Below are 14,747 nucleotides of genomic sequence, written 5' to 3'. Positions count from 1 at the left end.
ACTAAATAGGCTAAAAAAATTAAAGATCCAAATTCAAAATTCAAGTTAAAAAAATTGAAAAGTGCAATTAACTCATAATATAATGTTAGTTAATTTCAGTCTTCAAATTTATTTACTACTATAATATGAAGGATAATTGTGTAGTTAACATAGAAAATAATAAATTAACTACTCTCGCTTGTTCATTTATTTATGGTTAACATACTCACTTAGTTTAAAACTTGAATTTAATTAAAATGTATGAACAACGTTTTTTTATTTATATATTATCATTTAATCATTTTGATTATCACCAACGTGGGTTAACAAATGTGATTAGGTTCCCGGATCGAACTCTCACCTTTCCTATCGACACACTCCAATTGGGTGGAATTGCTTAAAGTTCAACAATAAGCCTCTAAGTGAACCATTAATACCCTCTCCAATAGTATTAGAAATGTCTTTCTATTTGTCCACTTTTAACATACCAAAATAAATATCATAGATTATCACAAGTTATAAAACCTTTTAATATGAACAATTTTAAATGACAATATAAAACTTGTTCACGCGCAGAAATTTATATAATAAAATTTCACAAGTTACATTTATATTCCAACTTTAAGAAAAAAAACATACATGCTTAAATATAAATCCCTAATTAGTTAAGTGAATGACACGGCACCAAAGGTACCAAAAAGAAAACCTACACAATTCCTTTTAATAATAAAAAAAGAAAAATGTACTTTTAGAATGGACATTTTTTTCAAAATATTTTATTAGTTAACTCGCGCTAAGGAATAGAAAAACATAAATAAAAAAAAGAAGATAAATTTAAACACAAAACATTCATTAATGCTACATTTAATCATTGGGTCGCATAATTAGTTAATTAGATAAGTGATAAGATTCACCTATTCCCAATTAAAATAGTTAACCCTCCTGGACCCTTGCAAAAAAGGAGCAAGCGGGGAAAGAAATTGTATATGCATAAGCACATTCTCTTCTATTGATATATTCATAGGCCATGACCATGAGCAAATTCTTGGTCAGAAATAGTTTAGAACTGTAAAACCAAATTAATTATAATTTCTAACTATGGTAATCTACCAATTTCTGATGATATTTTAGTTCAACTTGTTCACACACCATCTGGAAGGTCTCAATTTCTTCTGTAGCAGTTTTACATGAAAAGATTACAGCAAGTTTCACTTGAAGATATTTAAACTAGTGCATCAAAGCCAGGAGGAACATCCATCAAAGGAACACTCTTGGGTTTATCATTTCTAATATGATCAACTCTACCCACCACGTCCTTCCCTCCAATCATATCAATGTCCATATCACCTGGCTCCATGTCAGGTGCATTTCCAATAGCTTTATCAATTTTACTGTGGCGGAAGATTCCCCACAGAAAGTGTCCAGCATTTACTGCAGCAATAACACCTGTGCACACAACACTAGTTTATGTTATCTTTGCCAAGACCAAGACAAAATGCAATAACAAATTCTTATTGAGCCATGCAGGCAAATAAGAAGAACAAATTCCAAAATTTTAATAGAAAACTTTAATTTTTGAACCTGCTCTCTCCAATCTAAATTTTGATGTCAAACACAACTTTAATGCATGAGATGAAATAGTTCACGTACCGCTAGTATTCATGTCAAGTTGATTTGAAGTAAATACCAGCAACTCCACTCCATTAATATAACTTCTCAGCATTGATTTCTGATCATTCATAAATTTCAATATGGTATTCATGTTCTTTCTGGACCTACATTCAATTGAAAACATATCCAAACAAAGTTTAAGTAGCTTAAACAAAAAAATGGCCTGGATGGCACCAAAAACAAAAGAAAACGAAAAAGATCATCAAAATAAGAAGTAAAAGCTGACCTCTCAGTATTATCTGATGGAAAGATGTACAATGCAATATCCTGAAGCTTAGGAGAATCATCCTGGAATATGTCAGTCATGACATTCAACGCAGGAAGTGACTTAAGTTGAAGAACTGATGGCATTTCTTTAGAAAATTCATATGCTTTCCGGTTAACAATGCATGGTGGTCGGGCCTCAAACCCATCAAAAACTTCACCGGATGCAGCAGTTTGAAGAATTTGGAATTGACCCCTAGAAAATGGTCAACAGCATGATAATTTCATGATTAATGAAATTGTAGCCTTCCGGACTAAATGCAAAGCATTTGCATGTGTCATATAATAGCAATACTTGAATATGAATAATTTCTTATTAATCTGAATTGATGAGTACAATCAAATAAATAGACATGTAACAGAAACAATCCCTAAAGTTTTGGGATTAAGATAAACTATAAATCAGGAGAAGATGAACTAGTATATCTAAACTAAATCTTAGAATATCATAGAATATCTTAACACTCCCCCTCAAACCGGAGCATATATATCATATGCATCTAACTTATTACATATATATGTTATCCTAGGACCTTGTAAAGATTTAGTAAAGATATCTGTAAGTTGATCCTTGGAGCAAATTGAGGAGGTCTTAATAATACCGGAGAGGATCTTTTCTCTGATGAAATGGCAATCAACTTCTATATGTTTTGTTCTCTCATGAAAAATTGGATTAGAGGAGAGGTATAAAGCTGACTGGTTATCACAAACTAGTTCCATATGACCAACCTTGCAAAACTACAACTCTTGAATTAAGAATTTTAGCCACAGGAGCTCACATGTGGTGTGAGCCATGGCACGGTATTATGCTTCTGTACTTGATTGTGCAACAACACTTTTCTTTTTACTCTTCCATGAGACAAGATTACCACCCATGAAGACACAATAGCTTGATGTTGACCATCTATCACTTGCATCACCTGCCTAATTTGCATCTGAATATCCAACAATGTCTGTATGTCCTTTATCATTGTAAACAAGTCCCTTTCCTGGTGATCTTTTGATATATCTAAGGATCTAAACAACTGCATGTCAATGACTCTCACAGGGAGGGTTAAGAAACTGACTTACAACATTGACAGGAAAGGATATATCAAGTTTGGTCATGGTGAGATAATTCAATTTTCCCACTAATCTCCAATATCTCCCTGGGTTAGGATAAGGCTCCCCTTGATTAGGCATAAGCTTCACATTGGGATCCATGGGAGTGTCAACTGGCTTACAATCTGTAAGTCCGGTCTCCTCTAGAGTATCAAGGGCATATTTTCTCTGAGAAATAGCAATACCAAACTTTGACTAAGCGACCTTAATCCCAAGGAAATAACGTTGGAGACCTAAATCTTTAGTTTTAAAGTGTTTAAATAAGTGTTGCTTCAGAGCCTTGATGCCCTCCTGATCATCACCTGTAATCACAATATCATCTACATAAACAACAAGATAGACAACTCTGTGTCAGTGAGCATCTAAAGAAGACAGTGGTCTGCCTCGTAGCAGATTATTCTAAATTCCTATATAACTTTGCTAAACCGACCAAACCAAGCGCGAGGTGATTGTTTGAGGCCATACAAGGACTTCTGTAATTTACACATAAGACCAAACCTCCCTTGAGCAACAAACCCGGGAGGTTGCTCCATATAAATCCCTTCCTCCAAATCACATGTAAGAAGGCATTCTTGATGTCTAATTGAAACAAAGGCCAATGCCTCATAGCAACCATGGCTAAGAAGAGACGAACTAAGGCCATCTTCGCAACTGGAGAGAAAGTGTCACTATAGTCCAAACCATACACTTGCGTGTATCCCTTAGCCACAAGACAGGCTTTCAATCTATCTACCTGTCCATTAGGGCCCACTTTAACATTAAAGACCCACCGACAACCAACAACAGATTTTCCAGGCAGAGGTGGGACAAGTACCCAAGTGTGGTTGGAGTCTAAAGTTGTCATCTCATTGATCATTGCTTGTCGCCATCCTGGATGGGTTAATGCCTTCTGCACTGTCTTGGGAATGGTAACAAAAGAAATAACAAAGACAAAAGCATAATAGGTAGGAGACAAACGATGATATGAAAGAAAGTTATAAATAGGATAAGGATTACAAGTAGAATGACTAGGGGTGGGTATATGGACTTGAGTCTGCAGACCGGTCCGTAAGTCCGCGGACTTCACGGATAACAGGCTCATTTTTTTTAATCCGTATAATCATACGGACTTTTTAGGTCCGGCCCGTTTAGTCCGCGGATTTTGCGGATTTAATCCGCGAGCCCGCGGATTACCCGTTTAAATGTGGACTCAAATTTTATTATTGAAGATGCTTGATTATATTTGATAGATGTAATTGGACTTACAAATATTTTATGTTTGTTTTTAAGATATTAATTAAGACTTTGATGTTTTAAGGTATTTAGACTTTGATGTACTTGGACTTACAAATGTTTTATATTTGTTTGGTTGTGTATTAAGACTTTTAAAGTTTTAAGGTAGTAAAGCTTTAATATTTGGTTAATAGTTGGTATGCTTGGACTTTAAATTTTAAAGGCATTGAGACTTAAATATTTCTATTAGAAATTTAGAATGTGTAAACTTTGTTATTTAAGACTTTGATTTATTATTTACAATGTTTGATGTTATTATTAGAAGTATATTTATATCATTTTATATGTTTTTTTTTCCTCATATTTTCATAGGTTAAATAAAGGAAAAGAAATTCAAAATCTAAGTCAATATTCATTTAAACAATTTAGATTTATTGGGCCCGCGGACTTATCCGTTTATCCGCGGGCTTCACGGGCCGGATACGGACTTGAAGATTTAAGTCCATTTATTTCGCGGACCGGATTTATTCGGCCCGTTAAAAATGCGGACTTCGCGGACCGGGCCTTAAACGGGCCGGACCGGTCCGCATACCCACCCCTAAGAATGACTACCTTTACAAAGAGCAATGGGCAAGTCAACTAAGGTAGGTGGGGCTGGAGTAGGTGAGGAGACCGAAGCAGGGGCATAATCCAAGGTTATCAATAAGGTTATACGGCGGATGGCGGCAAGGACCTTTAAGTGCCATATTGCCATGGCGGATGCCATGGCGGTCTATGGCGGACATCATGGCGGACAAAAAAAAATATATATATATATATATATAATATGATGCAAAAGCAGAAAAATAACAAACACAGTCACATTAAAACCAACAATATAACAATCTAAAATTCATGACATTTACAATCTATTGATAGTCATCATAAAGAAACATAAACATAAACAAAAACAGCCATCAAAACAAAGCAACAATGTTAAAAAATAGCAAAACACAATTGTCATTCCTAAAACTATTTTGTTTAATCCCCTTCACTCTTCATCCTCATCAATGTCTACATAATTAATTTCCACATGATGATTTTTCTCATTCAAAAATCCTTCAGCTTCTCCATCTGAATGTATGAAATTAGCATTTGGTTCCTCCTCCTCACTGCTAGTGCTAGAATCTTCTGATGCCTCAACTTCTTCAACCCTTTTCCCCTTATTCTTTGAAGCTAATCCTTTGGCTCTTTTAGAAGGATTAGTAGATGTTCCTACTTGCTCCTCCCCACTTACTCCTCTCCTTTTGTGACGCCTAGTGTATTGTCTAGGCTCATCAAGTCCCGAAGCTTGATAAACTTGTCTCCAAGTAAGGTCATCATCTCCTTCATGAACCCTCTCATCTTCACCTTCTTCCTCATCCATCTCTCCAATTAGCCACTCATTGCAATCATCAATCCCATTGAGACTAATGGGATCGATTTCATCCTTAAGGTTATACCTTTGATGGAGTGCTTGATTATACTTGACAAATACCAAGTCATGTAGTCTTTTATGCTCGAGTCTATTCCTTCTCTTGGTATGAACCTAAAACAATTAAATAAATACTTATTACTTAAGGAATAATAAGCAAAACATTGATTATTAACTTTAAATTGGAATTAAGAAATTAATTACTTGCTCAAAGACGCTCCAATTACGTTCACAACCCGAAGCACTACATGCCAAGCTAAGGATCCTTATTGCAAGTTGTTGCAAATATGGAGTATCTGAACCATACATCCGCCACCATTGAGCTACAAATGCAAACAAAATATGTTAACACAAACACTTGAGCAAATGACTTTATCACTTAGAGAATAATAGTTCAAAAGTTGCAATGTTTTGTCTCTTACCCGGTGCAACTTCACCCCTCATTGCTATGACAGTTGTGCACCCAAACATACCACTCGCAGCTTTATAGTGAGCCAACTCCTTATGAACAGTCTTTTCCATCTCCAAATCTCCCAGCAATTTATTGATACAATCATACAAACCCCTAATAATCTCACCATTAAACTCCATCTGTGGGTTGGCATAAAAGAACTCTGGGTTCAAAAAGTGACCAGCAGCATGTAAAGGGCGATGAAGCTGAATATCCCATCTTTTATCAATGATTTCAAACACATCCTTGTATTTGCTTTATTTTTAAAAGATTTCATGATGGTTTCCTTTGCCTTGTCCATTGCCTCATATATGTAGCCCATGGCTGGTTTTTTCTCACTATCCACAAGCCTAAGCACTTTCACAAGAGGAGCCATCACTTTCAGAATGAAAACTACATTCTTCCAGAAACTAGGCATCAAGACAGTTTTTGTGGCTTCTTTTCCCTTGGCCTCCTTTGCTAGCTTGTTTTCATTCCACTCTTCTGACACAAACATCTTTCGAAGATTAGTTTTCTCTTGATGAATCCTCTCCAAGGAAAGATAAGATGTGGCAAATCGAGTGATTGCATGCCTGACTAATTCCCTCCCCCAGTAAAGAACCTCAACATGCTCAAAGTGCTTGAATGGCTATAAATGAAGCCAACAAGAGAGATAGCTCGCTGAATGGTCTTCTTTATATGGGGCAGCTTGCCAATATCCTCTAACATCAAATCTATACAATGTGCAGCACAAGGAGTCCAATAAATTTTTTTTCTTTTCTCCTCTAGCAACTACCAGCAAGAACATAATTACTTCCGTTGTCCGTTATAACTTGGACAACCTTTTCCTCTCCAATCTCCTCCACAATAGAATCCAGCAACTCAAATATCTTTTCACCGGTCTTTACATAATCAGATGCATCAACCGACCTTAAGAACATTGTCCTAGAAGAGGAGTTCACCAAAAAGTTTATTATGCTTCTTTGTTTCCTATCAGTCCAAGCATCTGACATTAAGGAATACCCAAAACTTGCCCATTGATCCTTTAGTGGCTTCATTAATTCATTAGTGAACTCCACTTCTTTTTGAAGGAGTGGTACTCTAATGTCATGATAGGAAGGAGCTTTCAAATGCTTCCCAAAATGCCCAATTTCACAAATCATATCTTGAAAACTTTCCAACTTTATCAAGTTGAAAGATATGCCAGCTTGGTACCAAAAGCGTGTTATATATTGGTAAACCCTTTCTACAGTTTTTTTTATCACAAAGCTCTCTTATGCCCGCTTGCACCACCTTGTCTTTCCTATTTTTTGCAGCTGTAGATTGAGGTTGAGTGTAAAGGTCCATAGGTCCTTTCCTAGTATCCTTCAATCTAAAATCACCAATTGGAGGTAATCGAGAATCAGAACCTCCTAATTCCATAAATCCTTCTTCACATTGTACCTCAATCTCTTGCATTGCCTTCTTGAATGCTTCATTTTGCCTATGCCATCCATAGCTGCCCTTATCTCAACTTTGACAGCTTCAGGAGCCATCAAACAAGCTGTAACATTGCCCGCCTTTCCAATCAAATGTTGTTTCACCCTTGTGATACCTCCTTTCATGACCTTCCGGCAATAATTACAAAGAATCTCATTTGTATCATTCTCTCTGACCGGTGTACAATGCTTCCAAGCAACGTCACTCCTCTTAGAATTAATGGAACTAGAAGATGACATTGTGGGTGGCCGAGAGTTTGAATCTGCCTCCCCTGACATTGTCGGATTGTCGGATGCGGTGGCAGTTGTGATGGCAAAACTCAAAGGAGGAGGAAGAAAATCTTGTCGAAAGTCACGGTGGTGCTGTCGGAGGTCACAGTGGCGTGCAGAGGTGACGGCGGAGGTGGTGGTGGCTCGCGGGGAGGCTAGGGTGGCGTGCGCGGAGGCAGCTGCGGTGGTGGCGGAGGTTATGGTGGCGCGACAGTGATGCCAGTGGAGAAGAGACTTCTTAGTTCTTACGTGATGGTGGCGGCTGCGTCAGAGGCTACGACGGTGGCAGCTGCGTCGGAGGCGACAGCGAAGGTTGAGTCGTCGGCGTCGGTGGCGATTGCGTCGTCGGCGACGGTGGCAGATGCGACGTGGGAGTCGGAGCAGTTGCGGGGGGGGAGGTTTGCACGAAAGGGACTGTAAGTGATTTAGGGTTTCTAATGCCCTAAATCATCTGTTGGGTGCCCAACCCGGAAAACAAACCCGGGTCCAAACCAGAAAATAAAAAAAAAAGGCCCAAAACAAATAAATAAAAAAAAGAAGGGCCAAAACAAAAAACAAAAAAAAAATGGCCCAATAACGGCGCCATGTCCGCCATGTCCGCCACGGACCGCCACGCCAGACCCGCCGTAACGGCCGCCATCTCCAAAATGGCGGAACCCCGCCATTTTCACCCTAAACCGCCATAAAGGATTGCGGCTGCCGCCGCCACGCCGTTATGGCCCCGTTATGGCGCCACCATAACCGTTTTTTGATAACACTGGCATAATCACATGGCTCAATTGTAGAAGCACTGGGAGGAACAATAATATGTGATTGACACTCATAGGTTATCCCAAATCGGTGTAGAGGACAGTCAAACCTTGGTGGTGTGGGACGAATCTCTAGTGCCTCTAAAGTAGTAGGTGTACACCGAGATCAAAATGAGGAATAGGCAATACTTAAGAAAGGAGATCTGAGTCAACCAAAGAGACATCTATAACAACAAAATATGGTGTATTTTCAAAGAAAGTGACATCTGCATTGGTGTAAAATCAATGCGTAGCAAGAGAGTAATAACGATACCCCTTTTGGACACGGGAATATCTTAAGAACACACATTTGATAGCCCAAGCAGACACCTTAACATGTCTTTAGAAAAGATCATGGACAAAACAAGTACAACCAAAGACATGAGGATGAATAGAGTAAAGGGGATCCAATGGGTATAATAGGGAATGAGGCACTTGATCATTCAAGACAGAGGATGACATTCGATTTATTAAATACTCTACAGTAAGTACAGCATCGCCCCACAACTTTGGGGATGCATTGGCATTCAATAAAAGAGTACAAGCAACGTCCACAATATGTCTATATTTTCGCTCAGCTACACTATTTTGTTGAGGTGTATGAGGACAACTAGATTAATGTAGAATGCCATGGGAAGTCATAAATGATTTGAAGCAATCTAGAAAATATTCTTTAGCATTGTCACTTCGTCACCTTAGTTGATTTTGCTGTCTTCTTTCTCTCGATATGCACCACACTGTATCTCCTCTTGAATCCTCTCTAGGCATGGTAAGAGGACAAAAAGCATTGAGAATTTTTACAATTTGTAATGTGTGTGATTATTCCTATAAGGATCGACTGACAATAAGCCTAATTCTATAAGTCTCAATATTTTATTAGAGTTTTCATAAAAGTTATTAAAGCTTACCTATTGTTAATGGAATATTGTTGTTTGCAAGGAGGAATTTGCAAAATATAATATTAGAAATCTAAGAACTTAATCACAAACTTTATAAGCTCACCATAATTTATTTTAACAAAAATAAGCATCCAAGTTTTGCAATTGTGATAGCTTGTAATTATACCCCAAAATACCAGTATTTGTCATAAGGAATTGATATTTACCACTATAAACAGAAGGAGCAAAGCACTTTTCCAAACTTAAATATTCAAAAATAGAGAAAAGATCACAAAAGTACACTACACATGCTAATGTATATAGTTTATACACACCATGTACATTGTCACTTCTGAAATTGCTTGAAAGATGTCATCACAAATAGTAAAAGATAAAATTGAAATGAAGTGAGTTTCATTATTACTGGTTACAACAGACTGAAATTTAATATGCATTTGAAAGTCAAAGGAAGGCAATTTAAGGGGAAATCAACGACAAGGGAAGAGAGGTACATACTTCCAGGTAGGATATGAAGGTAAAAATTTATGATCAAGGTTTAAGATTTCCTTAACACTCTTAGGATCAATTTTTTCAGTATTAGATTTGTTACATTCAGCATCAACGACACGGATACCACCTAAAGAAGACAGAGAGCAAAAGGAATTAATAAAATAAGAGATGATAGGTTCACAACCCACAGAGGGTGAGTGAGAAACATTATGATAGATACTAACATGCATGCCTACATTTGCATGTAGAGATATCAGAAATTAAGTAAATGCAACACAACTAAAAAAAGCATCAGTCATAATACAATTACAAAGAATGAAATCATAAGAATAGTATCTTACCTGAACCAACAATGAGGGGAGATTTTATCGTTGATAAAGCTTCAAAAGGTGCCCTTTTTGTAGGCTTTTCTTTTTGAAGATCATGGGTTTGAAGTTTTTTATCAGGTACCACTCCACCCATTGGTAGCTGAATTTTTCCAATAAACTCCTTTGGTGGTCCTACAGGATCCATAATCTCAAAAATAAATCACAAGCATATCTCATGGTAAAATTGCATCGCAAAGGTTTTAAGCATTATTTATAATGCAGTCACACTGGTTCTACAATACAGGTAGGGTATACTCCTTTACACAATCATTGTTTGTGGATGAAAACTAAGTCTACTCATTAATTGTATGATAACTTTACAAAACCTGGTCGTGTTATTAATTTACAAGACTATTTATTTTTAATTATATCATACAAATAAAATAAAATTCAAGTAGTGACTTTGAGAAACTCTGACTTAACAAGTATCAACAAACACAACATTTTTATTCCGACAAATTAGATTAACCCAGGCAAACTCAACCTCCGCTTAAAATTGTGCCTTTAAGAACATGTATCATAAATGTTAAAAGGATGTTGTATTCTCTTTTGGGAGAAAAAAGAATAAAGATGGAAATAAATTCTCACCTTTTGTCAATGAGCAAGAGGCATGTTGATTAGTCATTCGCTTCTTTTGTACTTCATCATTTCTTGGAAGCTTCCCAAGTAATTTAGGGGATGATATGGGAGGATTTGGTTTTGGAGGCAGGGAGGGAATCTTTGAAATGACATTTTTCGATCCAACAAAAGCTTTTCCTGAGGAAAGTTTAATGACTTCATCCTCATGAAGGAACTTCACTTTCCTTGTTCTAACAGCTCGTTGCATTTTAGAAGCCCATTGACCAATATCTTGATTCACCCTGGGTGGTGAATTTGAAACACCCTTGGATTGGCAAGACTCACAAAGCCAATATTCAGGAATTTCTAAGGTATTAATTCTCATGCAATAACTGAAATTGGATGAAAATAGCATTGATTAAGAAACAAACTCTATGTTGCACTTATACTGCAGAGGCATATATCAATTGGTCAAAAGCCAAAAGAAATAATTTTTCAGGTCTAGAGAAGGTCTAGAAAATGTGTAAAATTATGTGGTCAAATTAAATTGTAAATTTAATTACTTTTTATGTTTCTTTGAGATTATGCAAATTCAAATAGATAAGCAGACACCTATACCACTTGCCTGATTTTTTCAATATTAATAAACTTTCTTATAAGCAGTAAAACAAGAAAGCAATTATGTCTGAATAATCAATCAAAGACAGAAAGAGATATAAGTAGAAAAAAGAGAATGGCAAGTGAGAGATCATCACCAATGTTCCCGATTTACATGGCATTTAGAGCAAGTAACAATTGTTTCGGGAAATCCACGATCACCACATATATCACAAAGTTCAGCCTGCCAGGAATGATGAGCACATTGATATAAATATGTAATACAAAAAACAGCTAACTTACAAAACATCAAGTTTTTTTATATAAAAATATTCAAACTGCCCATTCTAGTGTTGGATAATATGCCTTTAACATTTCAGTTTCACAAGAAGTTTGCATTCTAGGATGCAAGCAGAAGATAAACCTAATGAAGAAGCAGATTCAAAAGCAGAAAATATTTTAAGCTTTGAAAATGATCTCTCATTATTATTAGAATAAATACTTGGCTTATATAGCCAAATACAAGAAAAGTAAATTAAAAAGAACAGCCCACTTAGTAACAAACCTATAACAATGTAGTTAACTAAAAAATGGTCAAACTCCTAAGTCCCAACTAATACCAAATAACAAGCTCTAACAAATTGGAGTTGTTGAGTCAACAAGAATAAGATAAGACCTACGTCTACTCAACATTTCCTCCCCTGAACGGAAATTGCTGACAGCAAGCAATCAGTTTACATCTGCCATTAATCGAAGTCCAAGTAGCTCACAGAGTTCTATAAAACTCTCCAATTTCAGTGGCTTGGTCATTATATCAGCAATTTGCTCACTAGTGCCACAATGCTCCAGCTTTATAGCACCATCTCTAGCAAAACCTCACATAGATGTGTTTGCTTCTTCCATGCATAACAAGTTTTTTTTTTTTTTTTTTTTTTATAATTTAATTGTGGAACTATTATCACAAAATACTGTAGTGCACTTATAATGAGAATGACCAAGCTGACTGAGTATTCCTTTCATCCAAAAAATGCCTTGAAATGCACAAGCAGCAGCAGCAACAAACAACGCTTCTGTTGTTGACATGGATACAACAGGCTGCTTTCTTGAACTCCAAGATATAACTTGATCTCTTGATGTACTCTTTTTGTCATCTGTGTCACCAGCATAGTCACTACCAGTGTAGGCCATTAGAACATCCTCAGCTCCCTTTTTTTGTAGAACATCCCCATCTGTATGGTTCCCTTTAAATATCAAAGTACCCTTTTTGCAGCCAACATGTTTGATAGCTTAGGCTTAGCCATGTACCTACTTATGAGGCATAAAAAATACATCATATCTGGTCTGTCGCTGTCAAATAGATGAGGCTACCAACCATTTGTTTAAACAGTGTTGTATCCACATCTGCACCTTCACCTCCTATAGTAAATTTAGTACTTGGAACAATAAGATTCTTCACTGAATTGCGACTCTCCATTCTGAACCTGTCAAGTATTTCTCAAGCATACTTCCTTTGGCACAAATGAATGCCTTTGGAACTTTGTTGTACTTCAACTACTAAAAACTATTTAATTTTCCCCAAGTCTGTCATGTCAAACTCCAATTCCATAGACCTTTTGAACTTTAAGCTCTTGATACCAAAAAGTAGTAAATCAGATTCAAAAGCAGAAAATATTTTAAGCTTTGAAAATTATTCTCTCATTATTATCAGAATAATAACTTGCTTATATAGCCAAATACAAGATATGGTAAATTAAGAAAAACAAGCCACATTGTAACAAACCTATAATGTTGATGTGATTGTTAATTAAGAATTGGTCAAACTCCTAACCGATACCGATTAACAAACTCCTAACATATTTGACTCAACAAGAATAAGATCAGACCTACACCTACTCAACAAAACCTGTAAATTCAAATGTTAAACTTCCACAAGGATTAGGGGATCTCACACCAAATCTTGGGGGTTATAGAAACTTTGCGAAAAAAAAATTATTTAACCATGTGTGTGAACATCTGTGTGATTGAGTTGATTAATCCAAAAACAGTCATATGTAAAAAAAAATTAAAAAAATAGACATGCAGAGATGTGTTGTAAACTTGTAATGCAAATGCTAATTGGTTGGGTCCTTCTTCAGGCAGATACTAAATTCTCTTTAGAGGAAATTTGAGTTGACATCCAATAAAAGTAAGAAGCAAATAACTTGTAATTCCCAAGTTGATACGATATAACTAGACTAGAGGGGAAAATAATAAGAATCACAAAAGAAGAATGATTTATTGACAATATCCTTCAAGATCAATGAGACCCAAAAGTACAAAGGATGCAAATGGGATAACCTTTCATACGCCAATATGTCATATGAAAATTAGAACTACAACTTGTGAACTCATATACCAATATGTCATGTAGTAAGGAAAGTTTAACTTTAACATGTATGGAATCACAAGCAGTGAAGTTCATAGGTGATAAGTAACCTAACTAGTTTTTTTCACGAAAAGTCATTGTCACTTTGTAAAGGGGAAAAAAAAACAGTTTGAAGAAATTGCTACCAATCTCTATACATTTTGCATACACAAATTCACAAGAAAGTGAAAGGCAGAAACAAAATTTAATTTAGTTACGTTGATATCTTCCTTGCGTTGTTGTTGGTGCTGCATTGTGTCGTCCTGGAGAGAAAGACAGAGAGACAACAACAACGTTGGGTGAGTAACAAGGTTTAGTGTGAGTGAGTGATGAATTGCAGAAGCAAAAACACTAATAAGGGTTAGAGTGAAAGAGTGATACGTGCGAGACATGCCAAAACTTCATTTGCTGCATACGTGCCGACCCTTCACTTGCTTGAATTTCACTCTGCATATTCTTTATCTTACTTGGCGCGTGTGAGTTTGAGTGAAACTTCTCCAACAAGTTTTTTCTCTATTTGAACTAAGAAATAAAAAGAAGAAAAAAAATCATTTTCTGTAAGTCAGAGACTGGTCAAAGAAACAGAACAAAAGAGTGGAGTCGATCATTTTCATTGTGAGTTCCGATAATTTATCCTTTTAAAAATAGTATAATTAATAAATAATTACTCCTTTTTTTTTGCAAGTAAAAATGAAAATAAGTCATCACATATTAGACTTTTAATAAATAAGTTGATCTGATTTATTATTAATTATAGATTTTTTTAAGGTATGGTTTGATTTTTAT

General features: G+C 36.1%; 2 protein-coding genes across 4 annotated transcripts; both read right to left on the bottom strand.

The window, feature by feature from the left end:
• Positions 1-959: 959 nt before the first annotated feature.
• Positions 960-14,485, bottom strand: LOC109815968 (PHD finger-containing protein 6). Of its 3 annotated transcripts, XM_020380803.3 has the most exons (10): positions 14,343-14,485; positions 14,180-14,224; positions 11,716-11,801; positions 10,991-11,352; positions 10,376-10,534; positions 10,041-10,161; positions 9,341-9,406; positions 1,877-2,110; positions 1,630-1,754; positions 960-1,425 (listed from the first exon to the last, which is right to left on the bottom strand). In XM_020380803.3, the coding sequence occupies exons 1-10, from the start codon at positions 14,412-14,414 to the stop codon at positions 1,202-1,204; spliced, it is 1,494 nt and encodes a 497-aa protein (XP_020236392.2). In that variant the 5' UTR covers positions 14,415-14,485; the 3' UTR covers positions 960-1,201. The 3 variants fall into 3 exon arrangements, with proteins under 3 accessions (XP_020236392.2, XP_020236393.2, XP_082932889.1); XM_020380804.3 differs by lacking the exon at positions 9,341-9,406 and having other exon boundaries at positions 14,343-14,482; XM_083076763.1 differs by lacking the exons at positions 14,180-14,224; positions 14,343-14,485 and adding an exon at positions 12,238-14,155.
• On the bottom strand, positions 5,114-9,331 carry LOC145958968 (uncharacterized). The gene is made up of 3 exons (XM_083076764.1): positions 6,103-9,331; positions 5,885-6,003; positions 5,114-5,794 (listed from the first exon to the last, which is right to left on the bottom strand). Exons 1-3 carry the CDS (start codon positions 6,269-6,271, stop codon positions 5,258-5,260), a joined length of 825 nt encoding a protein of 274 aa, XP_082932890.1. The 5' UTR covers positions 6,272-9,331; the 3' UTR covers positions 5,114-5,257.
• Positions 14,486-14,747: the final 262 nt, after the last annotated feature.

This window comes from Cajanus cajan, chromosome 6 (genome assembly GCF_000230855.2).
Source record: "Cajanus cajan strain Asha chromosome 6, NIPB_CcT2T_4, whole genome shotgun sequence".
Classification (NCBI taxonomy): domain Eukaryota; kingdom Viridiplantae; phylum Streptophyta; class Magnoliopsida; order Fabales; family Fabaceae; genus Cajanus; species Cajanus cajan.
Note: the sequence above shows the minus strand (reverse complement) of the source record. Positions and strands in the feature narration are given on the sequence as shown.